Source organism: Pogona vitticeps, chromosome 6, assembly GCF_051106095.1.
Source record: "Pogona vitticeps strain Pit_001003342236 chromosome 6, PviZW2.1, whole genome shotgun sequence".
Taxonomy (NCBI): Eukaryota; Metazoa; Chordata; class Lepidosauria; order Squamata; family Agamidae; genus Pogona; species Pogona vitticeps.
In genome coordinates this window covers 18,275,850-18,303,355 of record NC_135788.1, presented here as the reverse complement: position 1 = coordinate 18,303,355, position 27,506 = coordinate 18,275,850, and the positions used below count along the sequence as shown (strand labels likewise).

The window sequence follows — 27,506 nt, the reverse complement described above, 5'->3', positions numbered from 1 at the left end:
GATGGGTGGAAAAGAATCATGTATCATCCTGAAGCTCTTTGGAGAAGACATCTGCAAAATAAAACAGATATTCAAATATCTCAAGCTTATAGCATCTTAAAATAAGTGGTAACTTGATTCCAAATTCTGAAATATAGTACTACAGTCGTTATTTTGCAGAAAAACCAGTGCTTTTTCCAGGATGCCCATTTTCTGCTTCTGGTGAATAGATGGAATATATGTATTGCATAAAGAAGAAGTAATGTTTGTTTTGTAATCTAATGCCAACAGTGAGATAGAATGGGTTTTAGATGTGCATTGGGCTTCCATTCTCTTAGTCCTATGGAAAAATTTTGGTACCTGCAGATTAAAATAGCCAGGAATTCATTTTCCCTGTGTATCTGGAATAGACTGTGGGGCCAAAGACAGGGAGGTAAAATCCCCACAATGTCTCATAGGAAAATGGCCAGCCAAGATCACCCAGAGTGTGTGTGTGGCTGAAAGGCATCAGTGCCCATTCATCTATGTACCTGTGTAGCCTTGGGCAAGCTGCATAGACCCAGAACACCAGCAGAAGGAGGAACAGGAAAATCACTGCTGAGCGCTTTATACATAAAAAACCCTGGGATGGTCACCATGAGTTGGAATCGACTTGACAACACATGATTACTAATCATAATTAATTAATCACACAATTAGCATAATTATGTATTCACCATAATAATCTAGAATCAAATGGGGTATCTTTGCATAGGCATAACTGGATCATAGCAATAGAGTCCTTCTTCCAAGCTGTGGAACTAATTCATACCCTCCGTAACTACTGAAGTGTGGATGTTTTCAGTTGAATGTTAAGGGCATTATCTTCCTTTAGGACTGTATCCAAGAAAATATAGATTTATCAGATTTCCTTGAAATGAATTAGGGGCTATAATTTACACTTGTGCTTTTCACCCTTACAGATTTGGAGACAATAACTTTTCTTCCTTTTCTTCTTTTTCCCCATAACACTCTGAAGTACATCAGTACATGTTTCAAAGAGGGGAGTTATGAATACAAGATGGGCCTGGGTAACATTGGAATTGCCAAGGAAATCTGTCTGGAAAAGGAACTAAAGTCAACATTTTCTCTTTTGCAGAAATGGATTCTGAAATAGTACTTTAATATTCTTAGGCAAGTGGTTCCAAGTCTTGGGTAAACCAGATGTTCTTGGACTTCAACTCCCAGAAACCCCAGGGGGGGTTTCTGGGAGTTGCAGTCCAAGAACGCCCGGGTTACCCAAGGTTGGGAACCATCGTTTTAAGGGGATATTTATCATACAGGAGCCATTCTATGTTATCATGACGTACAGATTTTGGAAAAATTGCTCTCTTCTTTTTTGGCCATGCTGGCTAGGGGTGTCCAGCAGTTGTAGTGTGACTTTTCCTTCTTCTGACCAAAAGATCTGCAAAACTGCTTTTGTGCAGTAATGAGTGATCATGTGTGGGAGCTACTGTTGATACAGTTCAAAGACAACAATGCTCAAAACTGGCTGTAAGCAATACTGCTCTCCCTCCCACAAAAGCACACATATAATAAATAAAACGTATGTGTTGTCAAGTCAGTTCCAATATTTAGAATGTGAAATTGATATTTCATCCAACTTTTCATTTTGTTTCCATATCTTTGAAGTGGACTTGTCCATGAAAACTTATATTAAAATATAATAGTTAGTCTTTAAGGTGCCACATGTTTTTGTCTTTTTTAAAAATTTCGTTTGTTTTGTTTCTTTGGATTTTGCCTGATAAACTTATGGCAACTTTTTCCTGGGTTTTGTAGGGACAGAATATTCAGACATTGTTTACCATTTCCTTCTTTTGGATGCATCTGGGCATCAGAGAGCTTGCCCAAGGACACACATAGGCTGGCTTTCCTCCTTGAATGCACCATGGGGAGTTGATCTTTTGACCTCTGGCCCCACAGCCAGGTGCTCCTTCTCACTGAGCTGTCCAGCTAACTAACACAGACAAATACACATACATATATGCAAGCAGAAACATCCAGGGCTCAGGCAAGAAGCTGCTGTCGGCCAGAAAATATGCAGAATTTCTCTTCTTAGAGAACAGCTTTTGTTCTGGGCTAGAGAAAAGCTTTTACAATTCCTCAGTTGCCCATTTATAAAATGATGTGCCTTGCAGTTTTGTTAATTGGATAAATGGGGAAAAGGCTGTTATGCAATACAGACGACGATGCTAAGAACTAGAAGAAAAAGGACAAAATGCAGAATGTCTTGAAAAATCTATGGGAGAGAATGATGGATTTTGCTGTAAATAAAAGGTGTGATGTTTTCTCCTGCCCGGTACAAGGGGGTTTGCTAGATTTTTTTTAATCTTATTTCTCCAAGCTGTTTTGCTGATGACATACTAAGAAACAGGACATCTGGATGTTTTAAAAATAGTTGGTGCTAAAGATATTTAATTAACCCTTCCTTACATGCTACACACTGTATGAGTACAGAAATGCCCAAAAATGGCCTTCGATATTTAATTATATGTTTTCTGTGCTATATATAGTCTGACTACATATATTAGCTGGGGAAAATAGGGATGTTGTCAATCATAGAGGGAGCATCATACCATCTGTAAATATGAAGGGAGAGGGAGAGGAAGAGACCCTGGTGAAAGCAGTTGGTAGTATAAGCATGGATATGAGAAGAATGGCTTCAAAGGCATGTCATTATGATTTCTTGGATGCGCAGTGTTTCCTATGACGTTTCTAAATAGAAGAATTCTAGAGACGTTGTAGGGTTATAGAATGGAATAAAAAAAATGGAAGGAGAAGAAATCTCCATGTCAGTCAGGAAGTGACAGAGGGGTTTGGAGGCCTGATTTGGGACTGTGTTAGGGGAACAACAGCTTTTGATTCAAGAGCACACCTCAGCCAAACTCCAGAACACCTCCCATTGGTCCTTTTCATCAGCAGAAATACAATCAGCAGTGGTCCTATGCCCATGGAGACTGTGCCAGGGGAGGACCAGGGGTTTCCAAGGTGGACTTGCAGCCAGAGGTGGGAAAAATACTTCTTTTGGACTGCCACTTCCCAAATGTCCCAGCTGCTGGCTGTTTTGGCTGGGGTCTTCTGGGAGCTGTAGTATACTGCCTCCAAAAACAAACAAACAAACAAACAAAAAACCTCGGTCTGTTCATCTGTTTCCTCCTCCGCTGATGAAACACTCATCGCCAGTGAAGGAGCTTCTTTGTACTGGATCAAACCCCTCTTCCATTATTGGGCATTTCTTTTGGTTGTTCCCTTAGCTTGAAATCCAACGCATACTTCCTTTGGAGTTAGCTCTGTTGACCTGACGGGACTTCTCTGAGTCCATAAGTGTAGGATTGCACTATAAATTACCTATAGCAAAAAAGCACAAACTCTGAGGCTCCAGATTAGGTCCCTGGAAGTTTCTGGTGGTAAGTCTGGGAAATGCTTGCATTTTAAACTGCAGCTCCTGTGACCACTGCTGATTCAAATGAACAATTGAAACCAGGGGAAATCAGTCTTACTTCTTCTCTGTTTTTTTTTTTTTTTTTGTATAATAAGTCAAGTTTTCAAGTTGCTCATTCAAATTACTTTTAAACTGCATTTGAGGATGTCTTGAGAGAAACCTTTTAGCAGAGTTTTTCAAGGTGCGTGCCGTTCTCTTAGCAACCCTTAAGGTTTGTGAGTTTTATAACAAAACAAAAGTTAACAAGCAATGTACTGAATGATGGAACAATTTAGCAACAGAGACTAGCCCGAGATCCTCCTGCGGCTGGGATTCTGCCAAGGTGTGTAACCCTTTTAAAGCCCTTGTGGAAGAAGGTATGGGCAAGCATCAACTGCATTTCTGGAACAAGGATCTGTGCTTGCATACTGGTACCATCTGCATGAGCAGGAGATCCCACATCTCTGGTAACAAACAGGATCCTAGCTTGGGAGATTTATAATGGATTGTTTTTTAAAAATAATGTTCTAATCTCTGCATCAGTTAGCACCACAGGACAGTTTCTGGGGGCCCTACAGGTGCCATCAATGATTTCCTAGACCACATGATCAGTAACAGGCAGCCTGTTAAGAATTCAGGTTTTTTTAATGCCACCGATTAATCTTGTGCTGTGGCCATTGTGGGAAAATTGGCTGTCCGCTATGGAACAAAGTATTGTTGTATCAGCAGAGCCCACCAGCCCACCCACCCCCACCCCAATGAGGTAGCGGGAATGTTTTATTTAAGTCCTTCTTGAAGTCAGGACCTTCCTGAGTTTCTTCCTACTTTTTGTATATTATCCTGGAATTTTAGATCAATCATCTGCTGAAGAACAGTTTTCCTGAAGATGGTGTGGAGGGGGAAAAATCATATGGGAAACATCTCCTAAGGTTCTCTTAAACATCCCAATACTTGTGAGGGAACCGGCGGTGTATGTTTTACTCCTTACTGTGATAATTTAATTTGATAAATCTTTATACAAAACATATACGACAATAGCAACATTTTATGTATCCTTTCTTTAAATGAAGCAACCAGAATTGCACTTTTGGAAGGATCAGGCAAGGAACTATTAATTAAACAATGAGTGATCTGCAGTTCTTGGACTACAATGCCCATCAGTCAGCATGACCACTGGTAAGGGATGATAGGATTTACAGTCTGACAACATTACAGGGGCACATGTTGCCCAGCCCTATATTAAATCCATTAGGAAATGAAACTAGATCTATTCGGAGGAGTGCAAACCATGTTGTAACTCTATGCCTCTTTGATTGTGCAGGGTTTTGAAGGTGTTCCTTTCCCGAACTGTTCAACGAATTCCATACATGACGGGTGGACGAGTTATGAAGATGCTGGCTGTGATTTTTCTGGTAGTGATTTGGTTCCTTATAGGCTGGACCTCTGCAGTCTGCCAAAACCTGGAGAGAAATATTTCACTCGTCGGCCAAGGGCAAACATCAGATCATCTGATCTTCAACATGTGCCTGGTAGACCGGTGGGATTATATGATGGCTGTTGGTAAGTTTTGTTGCTTGACTTGTTGATTATGAGGACATCATAGATTGAGAAAATCTGCGTATTTAGCTTTTCTTAATGCATGACACATATATTGCAATGAAAAGTATAAAGTATAAATTGTCAGTGAACAATACATGAATTCACATATTATGTCAGGTTTAAATTACAAATTCATTATAATCCCTTCAGTGGATCTTTCCAGCCATGCACATATGTGGAGAGATCATCATCAACTCAGTTCGTGTTCATAAATTCATGACAGATCCTATAGAACTGAAGGATGTTGCTAACTCCTACAAGGCTCACAGTTGTATGATTACTTTCTCCATGCATCCTAAATACCAGATCTTGGTGTACCTGTGGGTGATATGTGGAATTTTCTTTTTCCAATGCACAGAAATTACCAGTTTGGCTGCTGAATGTAGTTTTCTTGATGCCTTAATTGAATTCTGAAAATGATCTTTAGCTCTAGAGTTCTTACTCTTCTTTTTTTTAAAATGGTCACATAAGAAAGCATTGGAAAAGTACTAATTTATAGTTTGGCATGGAGAAGAAATGATTCAGAAGTGGTGTGAGACCCATCTCCAAGCATTTTAGGGCCATCAGGCAGAAGATGGAGTAAGTTCATTTTTGTAAGTGCGTCAGAGGGTAGGATATGAACAAATGGATTTAAACTGCAAGAGAGGAGGTTTCTACTTTACATTAGGAAGAACAACCTGGACTGTGAGAACTGGATGTATTTATTGGCTTTCACTCAGCATGGCATTGCTGCCAGTTTAGTGTAGAGGAAAGGAAACAACCTTAAAGGAAGTGTGGCTAAAGAAGAATTTCAATGGAGCCCGTAGACAGCTTATCCTGTTAAAATGTTGGAGTGAAGTGTATCCAGTCCACATACTACTTTGGGGGACACAAACGTGATTTCATCTCATTAATTTTTTGCGTTTTGTGTAAACAGCTCATTGGTTTCCAGCCGTGTCAATTCATGTTTATTGTTAAAATAGTCTGAGCTTTTGATAGTAATATCCTGCACCATCTTTATCAGGGCAGGCAAGGTATCAACTTGCCTGCCCTGAATAAAGCTTTTAAATACCTCCCAGCTAGTTTTGATTGTATCTGGAGGTATTTAAGGTGAGCGTTGTTTGAGCTGATATCTTGCCTTCCCTGGCGAAGATGGCATAGGATATTGCCATTGAAAGTTTGGACTATTTTAACAATAAACATGAACTGACAGGACTGGAAATCCATGAACCGTTTACAGAAAGTGTTCATTGTGAAAGACTGAGATCTCTACATTTTTGCGTGTTTGCCAAAATAATTGGCCACAATGCGTCTAGTAATATGACAGATTTGATCCAGATTTCAGTAAGTCTGAGTCCAAATTCAGTCTAGCATCCTGTAGTAAAGAATACAGTAGCTGAAATCCTGTTGCTTAGCGTAGTCAGTTGCACTAAAATGCTTTAGCATAATAAGTCACAACTAAAGTAGGCCCATTTGAATTAATAGAATTTACAGAAGGGTTGACTCCGCAGATCTCACTGATTCAATGGGCTTACTCTAGTGTCACTTATGCTAAGTAATAGATTTCACCTAATGTAATTCTGAGAAAGGACAGGAAGAAAACTGCAGCATAGCGTGTTGCTAACACAGAGGAACACTATTAGCATTTTAAAAACACATTGTTTTTCCTGAATCCTCTTTTTCCAAATGGTGGTGTGTGTGTTGTGACTTGTGTGTGTTTTTGAGCTCACATGTTCTAACATTTTTTTTAAAAAATCATGCCATGATAATTTTAAAGGTAGCAACTGTTCTTTATTAGCTTTGAGAACTCATCCTGAGCAGTGACATGAAATGAACACTCCATTTTCTGGATCTGCGGCTCAACTAGCAGCTGCAAATGAAGTGAAGTCAGAATTAACCAAAAGCAACAACAAAAGGTCCTGACAAATATGAATTCAAGTTTGAGGCAAGCTTTCTGGTCAAATCACCACATTGTATATTCAATTAGCATTGCAGGGGCCAGGTAGGTGAACTCGAGAATGGGTAATCCAAGTCTAACTCTATGGTTGAAGCTCCCCCTCCCCCAGTATATGTCACAAACATTACATATGTTATGTAATTGCTGTGCAAATTTATGGTGTGCTCCAGTTGTTTGGTAGTGGAGCTGAAAGCATTAATCAATTAATTGATGCAATTATCCAATTACTGGCTTAAGAGTCAACTGAAAATGCTTATCTGATTAATTAGGGATATCCAGCTGAGTGCTGTCATTCCTGTCTTTGGGTCACATCTTGTGCTTGTTGCCCAGTTCATTCTTCCCACTGTTGAATGAATCCATTGGAGGGTGGAGATTTATCACGACTGATCCTATAGGACAGGAGAGAAAACCATCCGTTTGATGAAAGTGTGGTAGGAGACGGAACTGCTGAATAGCTCAGTGGTTTTAGCTGTGAAGCTGTAGGTTGCGAGTTTGATCCCCCACTGTGCCTCCTTGACAGTGAGCCTCAGAACCTGGAGGGGTTTATGTGAAATAGGAAATTCTATAGCCACATATTTTATTTATTTATCCATCATCTGGATTTACATGGGTGCAGTTGCTGAACAGGATTACAGTCACTGGCTATAGCAGATTTCTTGCTATTGCATGTGTGCTTTTCTCGCCAATACTGATATTCTTGCACTCCCCACCACAAGGTGTAGTGGGGATAATGGGAGTTTTAGTCCTGTATTGTACAGGGTAGTGTAAGGCTCTTGTTCGCAGAAAAGTATACAGAAAAGTACATCTGAAAATCCTATTGAGTTTTTATATCCGTGTACTGCACTTGGTGTAAATCTCGCCAGCGAATCACCTCAAGTTCAGTTAGCGTACACATTTGCTCTTGTGTGCAGAGTCAACGCACAACAGCGAAATGCCAGCTTCTTAACTTGCAGTGATTTGCCACCAGGATTTATGCCAGCTGCATTACACCAGCAGGCAGAAATAGCAGGATTTGCCCATTGGAAAGTTAGAACGATCATAGTGCTACACAGTGTAAGAAGCTGGAGCAATTTTTATTGGTTTACTGATCAGTTCTGGCAACCTGCCTACCTATTCTCCTTTGCTTTCACATACACGGTTCTCTATAAGGTCATCTTTTTTGCGAGAGAAAAGGAAATCCTCATTTCCTTCCTGCCGTTTTTCTTATTCAAAGGTTGCACAGATGATTCATTGCCTCAGAAGCAAAGTTTATCATGGTTATGAAAGCTTCTTCTCCTTATTGTGACATTTGTGTGATATGTTTCCAGCGGCAGTTAATACAAAATGACCTTTCACTTTTTCAGAATTTGTTCAAATACAAAAGAAAATGCAAAGAATTGGTGGGGCGGGAGTCACTATTGCTGTAGAGACTCATTCCTTTCTGTTTATGCTGGCAATATAGCGATTGCCAAAGCAGAGGAAATGGATCAGCCCCCATGGAAAAGAAGAAAAAGAGGATTAAGATTTGTATAAGCTCATTTGTATGTATGCTCATCCAGAAATCATTACTATGGTTTATATAACAAAACAGTACATGTTGATCAGGTGCACTGTGTATCATCTTCATCTGCTGCCAGGGTGTTTGATAGACAAATTCCACTGCCCTTTCTTTCAATATTTCTTTACCTTTAAAGCAAAGAGGGACTGGCCCATCCTTTAAACAAAGGATAGAGCTAGGAAAGGTTACTTTTCTATCATTCTTTGTCTCTTAGAATCCCACAGCTAGTAAATAACATTTCCAAGCCTGGATGCTAGATGTTTTCAAAAAGAAAACTGTTCTCTCCAAAGCAGGACACAGACACCCTGCACCTATCTAGCTGTGTGTCGCATTTCAGAGAGTGTGAGTGTCATTGGATAAGGTTATGGGAATAATGACTTCGCTTTGAAAAGTAACAGAATAGACAACTGGCCGTAGACTCCAAAGCCAAGATTTACAGAGCAATGAAACTTGTTCCAAGAGCCTTAAAGGATTTTCTTGAAAAGCAGCACCAGTTTTACAAACTGAATCAGGAGGTAAACCTCACCCCAGAATTTCAGGAATGGTGCCTCCTTCTCCAATCGCAAGCTGTACTGAAAAATAGTTCTCGCAGAATCACATGTTATATAGAGAACGGCTTTGGAACTGGTATTTCCAGAGTAGTACGTTGATGGCAGGTTTTGGGACAGAATCCAAGACCCTCTTTAAGAGAATGAACAGGCTGTGATGGAAATAAGAAAATGCAGCACTTATTACAGTTAATTACCTAGAAATGCACTTACTACAGTTTAAAATAAGAGAAGAAATATACACCAACACCTTATAACCCCTTGCAAAACACAAAAGTTTGGAGTCTACCTATTTTCACCATTACGTGGGGACCAGTTATTCAAGGGAAAAACAGGAAACCTTCTGAAGGGTTTACACTAACTTTTTAATTTCAGCTAATAAATATTTGGACGGAATGCTAAATACCGTAAATAAAGCATGTTTTAGAGCATTAACAAAGAAGATTTTTCTTGATTGCTCTAAAAACACACTGCTTTTTTGTTTCTTTCAGATAACAATTATCTTTAAATGGCCTTTGTCCTTAATTGTATCATCCGAATTACAGTGGACAGTTCAACACTCACTTAAAATTGCAGTATGTTTTGGTAACATCTGCATATTTTTCTGTGCAAATTGTGGTTTTAGTCTGGAGTTAATTATATGAACCTGATTTCCCACCCTCCAGCACAATTCTGCAGGATTCATTTAAGCTGTGTAATTGGTGCTTTGAATAATAAATTGTTTTTTCAAGCTGAATGAATGTGTTTGTTATTGCAAATTAAATCATTTTAATGCTAGACTTAGCTGGAAGATGGATACTTTTCATCTTTCTTTCACGGAAACAAAAAACCTATTCCAGTTCTGTAGGATTCCAGATATAACACGAATTGCTTTTTCTGCAGCTGAAATGTATCTCCAGGAGGACTTTCTGAAGAAAAGAGCCTCTTGAAAATGCTGATTTTCCATTGCTCTAGAGTCCATGGAGGAGGCTCTCCTTTTTAGAAAGGCACTCTCCATGTGAGGAGAGCATCTGAAACTAGGGATCTGGAGTACAAGTAATTCTCCATCCTGGGAGTTCTGCCTACCTTACAGACACTTTAGAAACACCTAGATGTTGTGCACCTGGGATAAAATGCCTAAACTGGAAAGCCTGGAGGTTTTGCTAGGCCTAGTTCTGCTGAAGCTTCCTATTTCTGCCCTGGTGTAGGTGAAGGTTTTCTTCCTGAGCCTAGTAAGCCTCAGAGCCTTCCAGTTTAGACCTTTATCCCAGATGCATAACATTTAGGCTTGTGTAAGTTGTCTGTAACATAGGTAGAACACCCAGGGTGTAGAATTAAAGTATTTGTAGTCCAGAAAACCCAAAAATGCCATCCCTATCAAAATCAATGACAGAGGGGGAAGCAGACTTAACACGCTTCCTTCATCATGTATTTATTATTTCCACATTGCTAACACATGTAATAGCTGAATGGATAGCTCAGTGAGTTAGGTATTTGGCTCTGGATCCAGAGGTTGGGAGTTCAGTTCCTCAATGTGCACCCCAGAAGAGCCAGCCTGTTTGGCCTTGGGCAAGCTTCCCAGTCACCGGGTGCTCCTAGAAGAAGGGAATGGGAAACCACTTCTAGGTACCCTCTATCTAGAAAACCCTGAAAAAGGTCACCATAAGTCAGAATTGACTTGACAACATACAATTAGTATTATCTTAACACATGTAATACTGCCATAGTCACATCTTTGAGTGTGATGTGCCTCTGATGTGGTCACCGGTTGCTAACTGACACACCAATTGAGCTTTTACAGCATAGTAAACTACTGCAGCTAAACTGCAGTATTGTTATGTGTCATCAAGTTACTTCCAATGTCTGGTGACCCTATGAATTCATGACACCACCCCTACCCCCCAAAAAAGTCTATCAATAAACTTGCTCAGCTCTTGCAAACTTAAGGGCATGGCTTTCTTTACTGAGTCAAGTCATCTCATGTTTAGTCTTCCTCTTTTCCTACTGCCTTCCACTTTTTCTAGCTTTATTGTCTTTTTCCAGAGAGTCTAGCCTTCTCATGATAAGCTGCCATTATTTCACCTATTAAACATTTATTAGGACATTATAATTAGATACATTTTCTTTGGCAGTCCTTAGCACAAGACTGCTGTGTTGTCACTGTTCTCAGAGTACGATGTAGGCATCACAAAGATGATAGTGGGCATCTCCCATGGGAGACATGAACAAAGGCACAGAAAGGGGGAAAGGAAAAAATGAGACTGGAGAACCAACAACAGCCATCAGAGTAATTGGTGCCCACATTGCCTTGTGGAACTTCACAGTTTTAGTGCCACAGAATTTTCTTCTGAATCATGATAGCCAAATGTGTTTCTCACCCCCCCACCTCATATCTTTTCTGATTCTTTCTTTGCATACTGATAAAAGGGAAATACTGAGCTCAGCCTCTTAATTGTAGGCATTTGGTGAAATTATTTCAGCATCTTCTTTGCAAAAAGATGCTGTGTGTGCCAGTTGAAATGTATTATGCAGGAAATCAGGAGGCAGACCTCTTCCATCCAATAACAAAGCAATGGAATTTTCCCTATCGCTGTCACCCACTCAGCCTACACATAATTTCTCTGAGTGAATGTGTGCCACAGGCTCCCTCACTATCCTGCCCACTCCCACATGAAAAGCATGTGCTTTGAAACACTGGAGGAGGGATTGGCCTCTTTTCATTTCTTTAGGCACCTCTGATTATGCTTCTTATATTTCTCACTGCCTAATCTGTATTTATAACTAGGCTTGGCAGCTACACATATAGGTACACTAATTATACATAAGTAGGAAATATGCTTTAGATTAGTTCTTCAAGAATTTATTGGCGGGCAGTGGAATGAAAAGCAAATGCCCTCAAAGAGTGGAAGGCGGGTGGAATGCATTACATTCTCTGAATTTTTCAGGTGGGAGTTGACTTTCCTTAGTTGACTTCACAAGCTTAACGAAGTTAAAACTTGAGAAAGTTAGCTAGGCCATGTCAGCTAAGGATCGTGGGAGATGAAACTCAATCAAACTGGAGAGCACAGGGCAGGGAAAGCTTGAATAGAAGATGCTGTGAAAAGTGGCAGAGCTAAAAGAGATTTTAAGTTGCAAGGGTTCTGATTTGTTGAAAGCATTCCACAAATTAGAAAAAGTTGTGGCTTTTCCTCCTCACAGAGACAAGGACCAATAGACAGCGTGGGAAGTTATCCATTGGCTGTGTCCTTTTACATTTGTCCTGAGCTGATAGAACTACAGTGATGTTAGCAAATGTGACTGTATATCAGTTGTGATCACTTGATAACACAGAAAAGTTCCAGCAGCTGAACAAAATTCCACTTGTGGAGCTGGTTACATCAATAAAGATTCAGAAGGTGGTACCATAATTCCCAGAAGAGCTACGCTGCTCTGCTTTAATGCCATGTAAGAATTTTGGGCTGGCTAGATAGTTCAGTGGTTTAGGTATTTGGCTGCAGAGCCAGAACTTGGGGGTTGAATTCCTCATGATGCCTTGAGGGAGAAGAGCCAACCTGTGTTGCTATGGACAAGCTGCAGAGTCCCATGATGCCCCCAGAAAAGGAGAATGGTATACAGTGGTGCCTCGCATAGCGATCGCTCCGTATAGCAATGAAATCACTTTGCGATAGACTTTTTGCCATCGCAAAAGCGATAGCGATGGTCCCTATGGGGAAAATTAGCTTTGCGATGATCGCAGGGAAGCGATCATCGCAAAGCCCCCATTTTCGGCCAGCTGATCGGCGGTTCCAAAATGGCCGCCCGCTGTTTTACCTCGCTTTAGAGGCACCGAAAATGGCCGCCGGAATGGAGGATTTTCACATAAGGTTAGTTTTTAAGCCCATAGGAACACATTAAACGTTTTAATGCGTTTCTATGGGCTTTTTAAAATCGCTTAGCGATGAAATCGCTTAGCAGTGATTTTTGCTGCACCGATTAACATCGCTAAGCAAGGCACCACTGTACTATTTCTGTGTATTCCCTACTTATAAAACTCTGGAAAGGGTCACCATAAGTCAGATTTGACTTAACGGCATGCAATTATTTATTAATGATTTTGGACACCTGAACATAATGTTGGGATTAATAGGTGTTGTCAGCATTGGTTGGGGTCCAACAAAAATGCCAAGGAGCTACCCCCAATCAGTTCCGGCACGGCCATGTTCTGTGCTCTCCGCATGCCGTGATAGCATTGCTGGCAAGGCATCTTTGTGCTACACATCCGTTTGCTGGACCAGTAATTCCAAGGATCAGACTATAAGGACATTTGGCATCACAGCTTAAAGGATTTCCAGCCTGAAGCTTTCAGACTTAAAGGAGCGCTTACTGCCAACAGCCCTGCTCCTTCTGAAATAACTGCCTATTTAGGTCACCCGCTTGATCACCTACAAGGACTGTGACATGGCCAATGCGGAAGAAGTGTGCTTTCATGCTAATAAATGTGTAGGGGAAAAAACAGCTGCCTAATAAAAGGGGAGTCCAACATGCCACAATTTCCCCCCCCCCAGGTAAATGGCAGTTCTGACCAATGAAATTGATGAGATAGAATTGGCTATTGCCCGTGGGAGGTCATATCACAATAAATCTATTAGGACGATGCCCTGGGCATGATTAGTACTTAAATTTACTTCTGGGTAGGCATGTTTCAACCCTGAGTGCTCACTGGAAGGACAGATCCTGAAGCTGAGGCTCCAATACTTTGGCCATCTCATGAGAAGAGAAGACTCCCTGGAAAAGACCCTGATGGGAAAGTGTGAGGGAAAGTGTGAGGGCAAGAGGAGAAAGGGACGTCAGAGGACAAGATGGCTGGACAGTGTTATTGAAGCTACCAACATGAATTTGACCCAACTCCGGGAGGCAGTGGAAGACAGTGGCATGCTCTGGTCCATGGGGTCACGAAGAGTCGGACATGACTTAACTACTAAACAACAACAACAAGGCATTTTTCAGATCCTGTCAAATGCCTCTCTGCTAACTTTCCATCTTCAGAGTTCACTTTATTTGGCATTCTCAAAGTGAAAGCATCTACAGTTCTTACAAATAAACAAATCCCAACAACTGTGTGAGGCTGATTTGTTTTTATTGTTCATGTTCTTCACACTTGATGTTTTTCTGAAAGTAGCAATGCATTCCTTATCTGTTCTGCAGAATGCATTCTAGGTCAGAGCTGCCTCAGCATATTGATAGGACTGGAATGAGACTATGATGTCCTGTACTTTTGTGGGGAAAGGCAGTGGCAACAACCTACTCTGACTTTATGCATCTTCCATGTGGCTTCTTGCATGTGCCTCTCTAACTAAATTGTTCAGACAACTATTTAAATACAAAAGAAGCCTCGTGTTGCAGTGGTTAAACCGCTGTACTGCATCCAAAACTGTGCTCACGACCTGGGGTTCAATCCCAGGTAGCTGGCTCAAGGTTGACTCAGCCTTCTATTCTTCCGAGGTCAGTAAAATGAGTACCCAGCTCGCGGGGAGGGGGGCAATGTGTAGCCTGCATAATTAACTTGTAAACCGCCCAGAGAGTGCTTGAAGGGCTATGGGGCAGTATATAAGCAGCACGCTTTGCTTTTGCTTTGTGTAGTTAAAGCCTCAAACTCTTATTTCAAATTATGTATTCTAGATCTTAACAAGTCTCAGGGATATCCATACATATTTGGTAAATAGGTCCATTAAAGCGATTTTATATGTCTTTTTAAAATCCTCACATGCTAGATTGGGACATTTTTGATGCTCCTGATCATGTTTTGTTGCAGAATTCACATAGAGAGAAACTAATAAGGTAGTCATTTTATGGCATTGCCACCTGCACAATTGTAAACAATGTGTCTGCATTTCAGATCCTTGTCATATATGGTTTGTGTTCTTGTTCTGCAGACCAAAAATGACTGAAACAAAAATTACAGAAACACATCTATTATTTTTTTGCCATTCGATATTTGTTTGTCCTAACCAATGTAACATATAGGGACATGTCTTTTTGGTGACCCATGATCCAGACAAAGTTACACATTCTGGCTGGTACCATTCAGAGACGGTGCACTGAAATTCTCAGTGGGTCCAGAGGATTAAAGATATCTACAAAAACCCGAACCCTGTCTATCGCCATAACCACACAACTAAACCTACTGCTGACCTCTAGATCACTGGAATTCTGGTGGGGACAGAAAATAGGTCAAGAAGCAAAGTGTGCTGCTTTGAACTTGCTCAGTCCAAGTTTTTCTTTTCATCCATTTCAATGCATAAGGCTCATGGTGAACTGGCTTTGTGCTCAGACTGAAAAGAGTGGTCCACCTGAAGATCAGGTGCAGAAGGGGTGTAGAATCTGCTCTCCGTCTCTCCTTCATTGATCCCAGTACAGACATCTCTTTCTTGATACTAGTAATCTGTTCGGAATCAATGAGAAATCACCAATGTGGATGAGACTTGAGGGTATCAGGGCACCAATGAAGGTCTGCACTAAAGGACTTACGGGGTAAAGATTATGTTCCTCTGCTTTAGCAGGTCACCATCATTTGCAACAAGTCCATATTCTCTAGAATCCTACCTTCTCATTTTATGTGAAGCCAGGGAGACCTATGAACCAGGACTAGGGAGCAACTCAGCCTCTGATTTTTTTTGGGGGGGGAAGCACTCCCTACCCCTGTCACAAACCAACCTCAATATAAATGCATCCATTCTCTGAAAGGCCTTGGTATACATCTCTGTGCAATGCATCTTACATCTCAACATCCTACACTTGAAAATAGGTATTTAGCCTATGTGGGGTGGCAAAGAAGTAAGGAACAGAGGCCAAAATCCTGTTGCTTAGCATAGTAAATTGCACTAGGGTAGGTTCATTGAATCAAAGGGAATTTGGTAAATCAATGTTCCATATGTTCCATTGATTCAAATGGATCTACTCTAACTGCAAGTTACCTTAGCATTGTAAGTTGCAGTTAGAGTAGGCCTTTTATATCAATGGAATATATGAAGGAGTTGATTCAATAAACCCCCATTGGTTTAATGAGCCTACTCTAGTGAGGTTTATTGCTAAGCAACAGGATTTTATTCAAATTTCAAGTGAAGCATCTGTTCCTTTCAAGAGGCTATCCAAACAGATGAAGCATTATAAATATATGTGGTTATTACAATAGAGTATAGGTGAAAGACCAATTAAGTGTCTATTAGCCTGTTAGCAGACTTTAAAACAGCAACAGCAACAACCTCACATGCTGATGATTTTTGTGGGTTTATAGATAGGTCTGAAGTAAATTAGATGTTTGCATTCCATTGTACAGATAAAGCTTTCTCCGCCAATTAAATACATGGGGAAGCTATCACCAGTATGACCAACAAAGACTGGATTTGCACTGAACCACACATTAGATTGTTTGTGACTGTACAAGAAGAAAAACAGGATTATGTGGTGGGTCTGCAGTTCTAGTGTATGGAAGTATATTGGCAGGTGCATCAATGAATGTGTTTGTTAAATATTTTAAGAGAGAGAGATAGAAAAGGAGGGCGGGGTAATCATTCCAGATATCCCTTCTTTCATTTTTAATCTGAAAATACTCATGGCAAATGTTCTTTCTTTTCTTTTCCCCTTTCAGCTGAATTTTTATTCCTCTTGTGGGGTGTTTATCTCTGCTATGCAGTGCGGACAGTACCCTCGGCATTCCACGAGCCACGTTATATGGCTGTTGCAGTTCACATTGAGCTCGTTATATCTGCTATATTCCATACAATTAGGCAAGTTGACCTGCCATGGTATCTAGTTCTTAATTGTCTGCTTTGGAGTTCTTTCCTGGGGCGCAAATTAATTGGGGGAAATGTACGTCAAGAAGCTATAAGTGAAAGCTTCTACAAATTTATTAAAAATGATCTCCAAAAGATGAAAAATATGAGCTCTCTACACATTAATTAGAGAGTTTTCATATGGTTTATTGGCATATTACCCACATTAAGAGGAAGTATAAATCTGAGTTAAAGCTGCAGTCATTTAGTCCCTGGCAAAATGCTCCCGGGGGTAATAAGACTGGATTTCCCCCTCTTTTAACAAAAAAACCTTTACTGTAAAGGTGGCAATATCAAGAGAAAGGACTCCCCCTGAAGATCTCAAATCCTGGAGAGGATCTTATAAGGGGCGATGGATCTTTTCAATATTGTGATCCCCAGTCAATTTAGGGTCAACCGTACTGAAGGCTGCTTTCCACATCTTGCTCCAAATAGTAATTATCCACCCAAATGACCAGAGCTGTTAGGATACTATATCGGAAAGGATTCAAATGATCAGCTTCATCCGTGAAAGGTTGTAGTTGACTTGCCACCACCTACTCTAATACCTTACTCAAACAAGAACAACAAAAACCCAAAACTGGAGACCAGCTAATATTTATCTAGGACAGTGGAATCAAGTGAGCATTTTTGAGCAATGGGATTCCCTCTGTTTCCTTTAATAGAACAGGAACAGAACTGCCTCTAATCTCAGTCATCCACATAATTGGTCCCTTCTGATAACTTTATATCAGCTGAGAGGGACACAAATCTAAAGATCAAGTGATTGGCCTTAATCCTACAAGCAACTTTTCCACATCCTCTGGCTGAACAAGCTGAAATTTATCCGTTAAAGTAGGACACTAGCAGATACCTCAGTCCTGGTCGTACATTTTGCTTTTGATGCAGAATTATAAAGGATGAATGTAACTTTACTGACAAAGTGTTTTGCAAACAGACCACAGCAAACCATTCCTCACTGTTTATGGAATTAGTACATATCCATACATACATTTCTCACTCCATAATCATGGGATCAGAGTTTGGAAAAGTTACTTTTTTTGAACTACAACTCTCAGAATATCTCAGCCAGCATAGCCAGAGGGCAAGCTGACCCTTTAGAACTGAAATGCAAAAAGGAAATTTTTCCCAACGTTGGTTCCATGATGGTGAAAATGGCTAAGAAATCATATTTCTCTACCACCATTGTGTTGGTATAGTGTTGTCCTTCAGAGACCAAGGAATAGGTCTTAAAATAGGCTCAGTCACAGGTTTGGTCAAATGCACATCTGTCTATGTTATTGATCTATTCATGTGCTCAACCTTTTCCAAAACTGTGACTTCTTCCAAGGCATTAAGGCCTTCTAATCAAGGAAATATCCAGCCCTGGTGTCAGCGTCCAGAACCTGTACTTATCTCTGTGATGAAATGCCAGTGCTGATGCCTGCACCCAGGCCACCATCCCCAGTATGGTAAAGAATCCCAGCTCACAGGCTGGCAGCACTGAGTAAACCTGGAAAGCTGCCGTTTCATATTCCCCAAAGTGCACATGAGTTCCACATTGTGACTAAGTATCATGGTGAGCAACACATATTTGCTTGCTTGCCTATTTTTTACATAAATAAAATTACAATTCTCCTGCTGGTCCCTGTTAGTAGCAAGCCAACTGACATCTGAGGGAGGTTGGCAGCTTATCAAGGTGAAGGACAATTCAGTCCTGGATCTAAGATTACGATTTTCTACTCTGTTGGGAACTGAGTGCTGAAGGTGGCTTTGCACACACACAGTAGGACATACACTCATGGGCCTAAATCCAGTTGTTAGTCCCAAATAGATTAAACCCATTTAATCAGTGGGATAGAAATCAGTATTGATTTAACGCACAGCAGTTAATTCAATAGGTCTATGGTAACTGGGACTAGCAATTGAATTAAGCCATTAATTCTATGTGCTTATTAGATCTTTCTCATATCCATGAGGATCATGTAAATATATCTTTGTGCTAAGAGAGAGAAAAGCAATAATAGGTTTGGAAAGTTACTTTTTTTGACTACAGCTTCCAGGGGCTGGGTGATTTTGGAAGCTGTAGGCTAAGAAAATTATCTTTACAAACTCTGTGGGCAATATTGTAGTATTCACTAGAGTATTACAAGACCAACATCTTTATATTTAGTTTTTTTTTCCTTCTATAAGTGTTGGAAGGAATATTAAGGATCTCTCATTCAGGGCTGGGGAGGAAGGGTGGAGAAAGGTCCATTTACCAACCTTATGTGAATTCTGTTTTCAGGTTTAGTCTTGCCTCAAGACTTCAGTCTGATTGGATGCTAATGCTGTTCTTTGCACACACACACTCGACTGTGACAGTCACCATTGGGTTACTTCTGATCCCGAAGGTATTTTTCCCCCCTCTATGCTCTTCTCATGTTACATCTCAGGAGAATTGTGCATTATGCAGGAGAACAATATATGGATAAAAAAACATTACATTAAACTTTTAAAAGTCACTGGATTTTTCCTTTTTCTGTTAAAACAGCTAAGGGCAAGCAAAGCCCATTTTTAAAAACAGCATACAGCAAAGCTAAAAGGAAGAGGAAGCCCTGTTTACAGCTTATTAGGCAGCTCCCTTTTAACTGCACCACCTGCTGGGCTATAAATAGAGCTGCAAACAAGCTGCTAACAAGGCTTTCTCTCTTTACCTGTGTGTTCACTTAATGCCGAAAGACCCAAGGAAACTTCACAGTGAATCAATACAAGTGAATTCACATTGCCTTCACTGTGTAGTCACATACTATAAATGTTATTGTCTATAAGATACATGTTCATGCATAAACCCATAAGATCATCTGACCATTTAATATCAAAAGCATGCAGGATCCAGCCACATGGAAAATCAGTGATCAGTGAAAATCAGTGAAATCATAGGAGTATAATTTAGAAGTATATAAGCTTTTTCAAAGGTCAGAGATTTTTCTAATAGAATGTTAATATAGCCAATATACAGGCCATCCTCTGGTTACGGGCTTGTATGGCACCCAGCATGTATGAGTCAGCTTTTTTTGCCCAATAGTGTAAAATAGAATTTAAGAGAAGAGTAGGTACATACCCCTTGATGTTCTTTATCTGCCTAGCCAAGTTGTTCACTTTGAAATCTCACCTCCTTTTTCCAGTTTTCCCACTCAAGCAATAACCCCAGAGATGACATAGCTACTGAGGCCTATGAAGATGAGCTTGACATGGGGAGATCTGGATCCTACCTGAACAGCAGTATCAATTCAGCTTGGAGTGAGCATAGCTTGGACCCAGAAGATATTAGGGTAGGTGCCAGCGTTGCAAGTAGCATGTTTTAAATCACATATGTGGAACATCTTCAGCATTCATAAATGATGGCCAGCTCAGTCTAACACACGCGTGTCAATCATTTAGGCTGCCAAGAGTGAAGATTTCCATACAAGGAAATTAAATTCATAATAGAGGAGTGTTTTTGGATGGCAAATTCACAACATTGCCCAGGCTGTTATGAAAAATGAAGATTTATGAGAACTGTTGTCCAAAAACACAAAACTGGAAGCCTATAGTTCAAACTATAATGCAGTTAGCACAATATTAGAAGAGGGAAATCCTTATGTGCTGAAAGATGACTGATTGTCATAGCAGAAGCTTTCTCATCTCTAGTATTTTGAAAATCAGCTGGCTTGTTTCATGAAGAGTCCATTGGGGAGAAGCATGGGTTTTGATTTCTTAGTTTGATTCCTCAGGCAAAAATCTCTGTGGAGTCTCACTTTTAATGGTGTGCTATCTGGGTCAGCAAACTTGACTGATAGTATCTTAGATAGATTTCCGATCTGTTTTGGGTAGGGCTTTTTGGTTAACATTATATGGTCTACAGTCGTTGCCACTTCATTATGCTAAACCTGTGAAGGTCTCCTTTGGAAATGACACTATTGTTATTTTTTTTTTTAATTTTTGAACCCTGGAATTCCATGTGCAAGCCCAGCAGGGGGCTGCATTTATGTTTTCTTGGACCATATTTAATTCTGCTTATCATTTCTTTTCAAGCTGTATATGAATGAGAACATTCATTAAAAATACCATAAATCAATGCAGAAGTGGGACAGAATAGATTTATGAGCAAACATGTGAAGGAGACATGGACCAGAAATAATCTGATCTGTCAACGCTTGCACAGAATATTGAATGGTGAAATATTCAGGAAGAAGAGAGTTAGATATGTGATAACCCCCTTTCTCTTTCAACCATCCAGCCATTCAAAACTTTCCAGCTGCTTTTCTCCCAGCAGGAAACCTTTATCTTTTTCCTAGTTGGAAGAAAAGAAACTTAAGGGGAAAAAAAACTTTTCCTAGTGGAAAGAAAAGGAACCATCCTGAATGAACAAATATTAAGCAGAAGGAAAAATTAAGCACTTCCTTACCTCCATTAGGCTTGGCGGTGCCGTTAGGTCAGGACTTTGAGCCACAGGTCTGGACAAAATGAGCATAAGATCCCTGACATGTTAAAAGTTCATTAGTATACACTAATACATATCTAAAAAGCCTTAACTGGTGGAGTTGTACAGTCTTGTTTCAGATCGTCAAGTCCTGATCCGAAAGTACTTCAGTTTCATGGGGGCAGTGATTCCACTCCAGATTTTAGTATGAATCTTATGGGAGCTATCCATGGTGTGACACACTATCCCTAGAATGGGTTTGGCATCTTCAATAGGTCTTGCAACATCCAGACAAAAAACTGGAGTGGGATTCACCATTCCCACCCACTCAACCAGTTCATGGTTACCAGCATCAGCTCCAGCACTGCTTAGGCCCTTTCCTCTTACTCCCATTCTATTGCCATTTCATTTCACTGAAATGAAGAGTAAAGCCCCACCTGCATCATTTTGATTCCCTCAAGGCCACTCTTTGACCTGCACAACTGAGGATACATTTGACTTGCTGCCCCCCTGCCACCGTGTCCTTGCCACTGTGCTACACTGCTTTTGACTGAATATAAACAGTATTCACCAATGTTGTCCTTTGCTCTACAGGATGAACTGAAGAAGCTATATGCTCAGCTGGAGATATATAAACGGAAAAAGATGATTGCCAACAACCCACACCTCCAGAAAAAGAGGTGCTCAAAAAAAGGCCTGGGCCGGTCCATCATGCGCAGAATTACTGAAATCCCTGAGACGGTCACCCGGCAGTGCTCGCGGGAGGAAAAGGACCTTCTGGAACATGGGGGTTCAAAGAATCCCATTGGGGCAAAGAAAAACCCACCAGATTCCACTGGACACATCAAGCCAAAGGAGGAATCATTGAGAAACCGAGTCTTCTCAATCAAGAAGTCTCACAGCACTTATGATCATGTTCGAGACCCAACAGAAGAGGTGAATAGCTTAACAACAGAAAGCATGGGAGTGATAACAACGGCAGATAACTCTTTACTAGACTCTGTTCCAGGGAAAAAAACTGAGAAACCTGATGCTGTGTCCACTGAAAATGTCCCTTTAGTGTGCAAATCTGTGAGTGCTCACAATTTAAGTGCAGACAAGAAACCTCTCCACCCAAGAACGTCTGTGTTACAAAAGTCACTCAGCGTTATTGCTAGCGCCAAGGAGAAGACACTGGGGCTGGCAGGGAAAATGCAAACTGAAGAAAGCAGCAAATCCCATAAGTCTCAACAAAAGGGCAAAGAGGTGAGCAAAAAGCATTCGGGCTCTGAAAAGAGTGAGCAGAAAGACTCACACCGAAAAAACTCTGCCCACACAGAAGAGTCAAAGAAGCCCCACAAATCTGGGATCATGAAGCAGCAAAAGTCCAACCAGACCGCTGGGAATCCCAATGTAGGGGCAGATAAATCACAGCAAAAGAGCAAGGTGGATATAGGAGAAGTTTGCCCTTGGGAAATATATGACCAGAGCCCAGGAGGTGGGAACACAGACTCGAAAGTTCAAAAGCACGTGTCCATTGCTTCTTCTGAATCTGAGAAACCTCCTCCTTCCCAAGCAAAGGGCCAGACACATCCCAAGACTGCTGTAGGGCATCAGTTGCCCAATCAAAAGAGCACAGACAGATGTGAAGTTTGCCCTTGGGAGAGCGAAGAAGCACATCTGGGAGAAGAGGAGAAAAAATATTTGAGCCCCAAGGCACAAGATGTTCCTGGGGCAAAACCTGATAATGTTAATAAACATTATGTCAGTACGGATGATCCTAAGGAACTGCTCCCAAAGGCAACTACACAAACCACAGAGAAAAGGTTTGTGAATAAACTGGGACATCAGACAAAAAGTACATCCTCTTCTTCAGCGGGGAATGCACTTCCCTCTGATTCTCCTAGGTCAATGACTAGTAACTCACAGAAACCTTTAGCGTCCCGCGTGGATGTCTGTCCCTGGGAGTACGAGACCCCAGAATTACCGAAAACGGAAAGAAGTATAGCTTTATCTAACGCAACCGGTTTGAGCTCAAATAAAACATCAAAATCCCAGAAGTAAGAGGACTCGGACTAAAAAAGAGAAGGATCAATAGAAGGGAAAAGGGCAGGAAAGCCGGGGAACGGTCAGAAGGACCTGCCGGTTCCAAAGAAGCATCACTTAATCAGGCAATGATGAGCACATTGAATATATAGGAACTAGGCAATGTCAATAGTGTCTTGTTTGTCTGTTTATTGTTGAGTGCCAACAGTGTTATCAGTGTGATCCAGGCCACGAGGAACTCTGATCCCCGCCCCCACTTCCCAGGGCCCTAAAGAGTTTACATTCCAAAATGAATGAAACCATGCCTTTAGAAATTATTTATTTTTTGTGCAATGTTGGGATTGGTGGGTAGGATATATTAAAGTACCATGAAGTCAGGTGGAAAGGTTCTGTGTTGGCTTAAGGTAGGCATTAATTCATCAAATAGGATAAAATCAACTTTAAGCAAATGGATGCCTCCAAATGTGTTAGGATATAGTGTGTACAAACAAGCACCTTCCAGAAACAGAAATGATGATTCTTCACTATCCTGCATCATTATTCTTGATAGCACTGCTAACTTACTGCATCCCCCCCTCAATTATATTTTTATATGATTGCTCTCATTTTTCTTAGAAAAGTATGTACCTTGTTGTGTCTCATATAAAAGCATTCCAGTTTCTATAATGTTTGCAAATAACTTTGATATGATTATGTGACACAACACATTTATGCAATCTGCAGATAATTTAATGTTGCAATCTTTCTAAAAAAAGTTCTATATCTCTGTTTATTTCTAGGGTGTACTGCAAGCTTTCAGTGGCTTGGGAAACCATAAGAAAAATACTTCAGGTTCTTTTTCTGGTGGTTTCTGTTGATTTACTCTGCTAATTCCAATTTTGATTTAATGCAGTACAATTCAGGGGTTTTATACGAGGTATGTTTTTTGTCTTGAACTTGTCTGTTTATGATCTTACTAGCAGAAGCTGTCAATCCGGGGAGCTGCATGCACTAATAAATGCCCTGTTGGTATTTATTATTTCTATAGAAACCAAGCACTGTTCAAAAACAAATCTGAGGACAATGTATCTTTTGTTTCTTAGAAAACTGGAGAACATTATTTAGCATTCCAGAGGTATTGCTTTAATCATTCCTCGATGTGATCTTACTCAGTGTTTTTACACTGAGCCTGTTAGAAGAACAGAAAAATGTGGAAGGGTAGAAAATATATTCTGGTGAGTGCACATAGATTCTCTGCAGTGCTGTCAAAATTCATTTGAGGAAGCAGAATTAGACTTGAAAGGTCTTCTTTATCACATTGTTAAACTTCAAGATCAGAGAATGAGGACACCTCCCTGATCTTATCTGCACTATTGATAGAATGATAGGAAAATGAAAGCAGCAAATTCCCATTGTTTATTAGTCACTTGTTCAGAATTAGTTCTACGAGATCCTAGGCACGTTTACTCAGATGTAGGAATGTGCACTGTCTTTGAACAAATGTGTATATTTGGATTGAATGAGACATTTGTGTGTTTCCAGGACAACGATGGGGTGGCACAAAGAACCTAAAAGCACTCACGGAGTGGAAGGGCTCTCCTGTGGACTCTTTGTGCTAAATCCAGCAGTGGTGGGAATTACAATGTAAAAATTTGAAAGATGCAATGTGATTACAAGCAGGGAAAGGGAAGGAGAAACTAAGAAAGATGATGATTTGGCACCAATGGCGAAAAGAGCATGTTCTTTACCTGATAAATGAACCTTCATTGCCTTTCCTGCTGAGAAATCATGATTAAATCATTAAATTCTGAGTTGTTTCTGAGGTGGCCCAATACCTTGTTCACGATCAGTCCCAAAGATGGAGCAGGAAAGTGGAGCCATAGCACCTGTAATTTCAAATCGAGGGAAGAGGAAAGAAGGGGAAGGTGAAAGGGTGGAAAATGTAGAGTTAACGTGTTTTTCTTCTTCAACAAACTCTTTGTTTTGTTTCTTTTTCTTATACAAACCTGCTCACTTTCAAGATGGTTGGCAACAGTAGTGGACTGAGAAAGGGAGAGGATAAAGTGAAGTTCCAGGCAGTGTGAAGGATGAACAGAGCCCTCACATTACCCTTTCAAGAAGGAGTTGAAGGGGATTGGGCCCACTGCCCTTTTAAAAACTCTCACTCCCTTCACTGTGGCTGACTTAGGAGACCACTCTGTTTTCCAAGGAGATCAGGGCTTTCTCCTGGGATGATCTGAAAACACACAAATACTGACAAGGATACATAAAAGGATTGTTTCCAAAAGGGCACAAAGTGGGGTGGGCACCAATCTCTGTACACTTATTCTTGCGTGGACCACATTGAGGGGGCAGTGCACATTCCTACCCAGAAATAAGCCCTACCAATTTCCATGAGATTTACTTCTAATAAATTTGCAGACTAAAGATTGCAGCTTTAATTTAGCAGATTTTTTAACCATAAAACTAACCACTTTATAGCACTTTTAATGCTGAGAAATACTTTACAGTATACCTTAGCTCCCTAAACCATCCCCATTCTAACCAAGGTTGCCAGGTTCTGACCAAGATTTTGTTGCTGTTGCTTTAACAACTCTGGGTATGTCACATAGCACTTGGGGAGCGTATTTCCCAAATCCTATGCTCCAGCTTCCCAAACGCTGGTCCTGCTTCTTCTGTTACAACCAGGACTTCAGTTTTGCCTTAGAGTATATGCTGGGAGGTGGCTGAATGGAAATGTTGTAGTACTGAGGGGTAGGATCCCTGTCTGTCAGTTTCCATAATATAGTGCAAATAAATAGGCCTAATTCACTGACTAGTGGATATTTTTGGAGAGTCGAGGTTTAGTTCATTTTGGATGAGAGAGCATTAGGAGTCAGAATGAGTGGCACCCTCCAATTTTGGAGGTGCTTTTTTTCCCCAGGGCAGATTTTAGTCTGCAGTAGAGATGGGAGCTTCGTATTCATACCCACAGGTGCCGCAGAGGACCATTCCTTCTCCCCAGAACCATCCCGGTCCACTCACCAGGCTGACGAACAGCTGAGCAGGGAGACTTGTCATCCCATCTCCTCATTGGAGTGATCAGCTGGGCAGAGAGCTGGGGGCAGAGCTGACTGGGCTACTTCTGCAATTGGCGTGATGTCTCTGCCAATGGATACACACTGTGCGCAGCCTGGTGAGTGGACCGGGCTGGTTCTGGGGAGAGGGAATCGACCACAGTGACACCAGTGGTGCTGTGCTTCGTATTAGTATCCCCAAGGAAATGAATACGAAGCTCCCATCTCTAGGTGGCAGTTTATAGGGGTTATCCAAAGTGCTGAACCTCTTCTGAATAACTCCTGTAAACTGCGGACTAAAGCTGAGAAGACCCTTGAAATTGGAGTCACCACCAGCTGCACAACTTAATGAATAGGAAATACATAGAGGAAAAGAGCATCTCAGAAACTGACACTAACTTCAGCCAGAAACTGTCTCTGCATTTTCAAAAGTGGCTGATTCTCATATATGGTCTTAAATCTCCAGAACCATTCTAGCTGGAAGAACTGGACCTACTCCAAGTCCAGACAGGTACTTTAAGCCCATGGACCAGGTCCCTACTTTTCTGGAATCCATGTCCTACCCGAGATGGTAAAATTTACAACTCCCAATGCACCATAGGCAACATGACTACAACTCCTCAACTCTGGGAGTTGCAGCCCAAAAATTAACGTTTCACTTCTGCAGTCATCAGCTGTTAACAGCTGTAATCATCAGCTGTTAACTTCCAGAGTGTTGACGTGTCTTTCCAGCCAACCAAACGCATGGTGAGATGACAGTCCCAAATTCCACAGAGCTGCCCTCACACTGTATCTTTGTGCCTCTTCTTCTTTTTAATTTGAATCAGCACCATATATGGCATGGCATCATTATGCTGTGTATTACTTGGTTCCTATGGCTAATGTATATGAGGCAGAAGCAGAGAGAGAATTCATTGTACAATGGTGTTAGGTTTCATCCTGGCCTAAATCAGTGGCATTTGCATAAGTGTTGATGTAACAAGCCCCATTGATTCAATGGGTCTTCTGTAGTTGGAGCCAACAACTAGATATAGTGCTTGTGTAGACATAATTTGCTAGAGCAGGGAGTACACACAGATAATATACCATCTTTCATCATGCATAGGCAATGGGCCCTACTATTAGGCAGAGTGAGGCAGCTGCCTCAGGTAGCAGATGCTAGGGCCTGCAAACT

At 40.9% G+C, this 27,506-nt stretch overlaps 1 protein-coding gene across 1 annotated transcript in view; it reads left to right on the top strand.

Annotated features, from left to right (window-relative positions):
• GPR158 (G protein-coupled receptor 158) overlaps nucleotides 1–25,808 on the top strand; it is a 132,086-nt gene extending 106,278 nt beyond the window's left edge. The window contains exons 7-11 of the mRNA XM_020801472.3: nucleotides 4,761–4,999; nucleotides 16,666–16,804; nucleotides 19,116–19,221; nucleotides 19,996–20,142; nucleotides 21,867–25,808. Of these exons, the coding sequence (XP_020657131.3) occupies nucleotides 4,761–4,999; nucleotides 16,666–16,804; nucleotides 19,116–19,221; nucleotides 19,996–20,142; nucleotides 21,867–23,315 (2,080 nt within the window). The 3' untranslated portion in view covers nucleotides 23,316–25,808. The remainder of the gene's footprint in view (nucleotides 1–4,760; nucleotides 5,000–16,665; nucleotides 16,805–19,115; nucleotides 19,222–19,995; nucleotides 20,143–21,866) is intronic.
• Nucleotides 25,809–27,506: the final 1,698 nt, after the last annotated feature.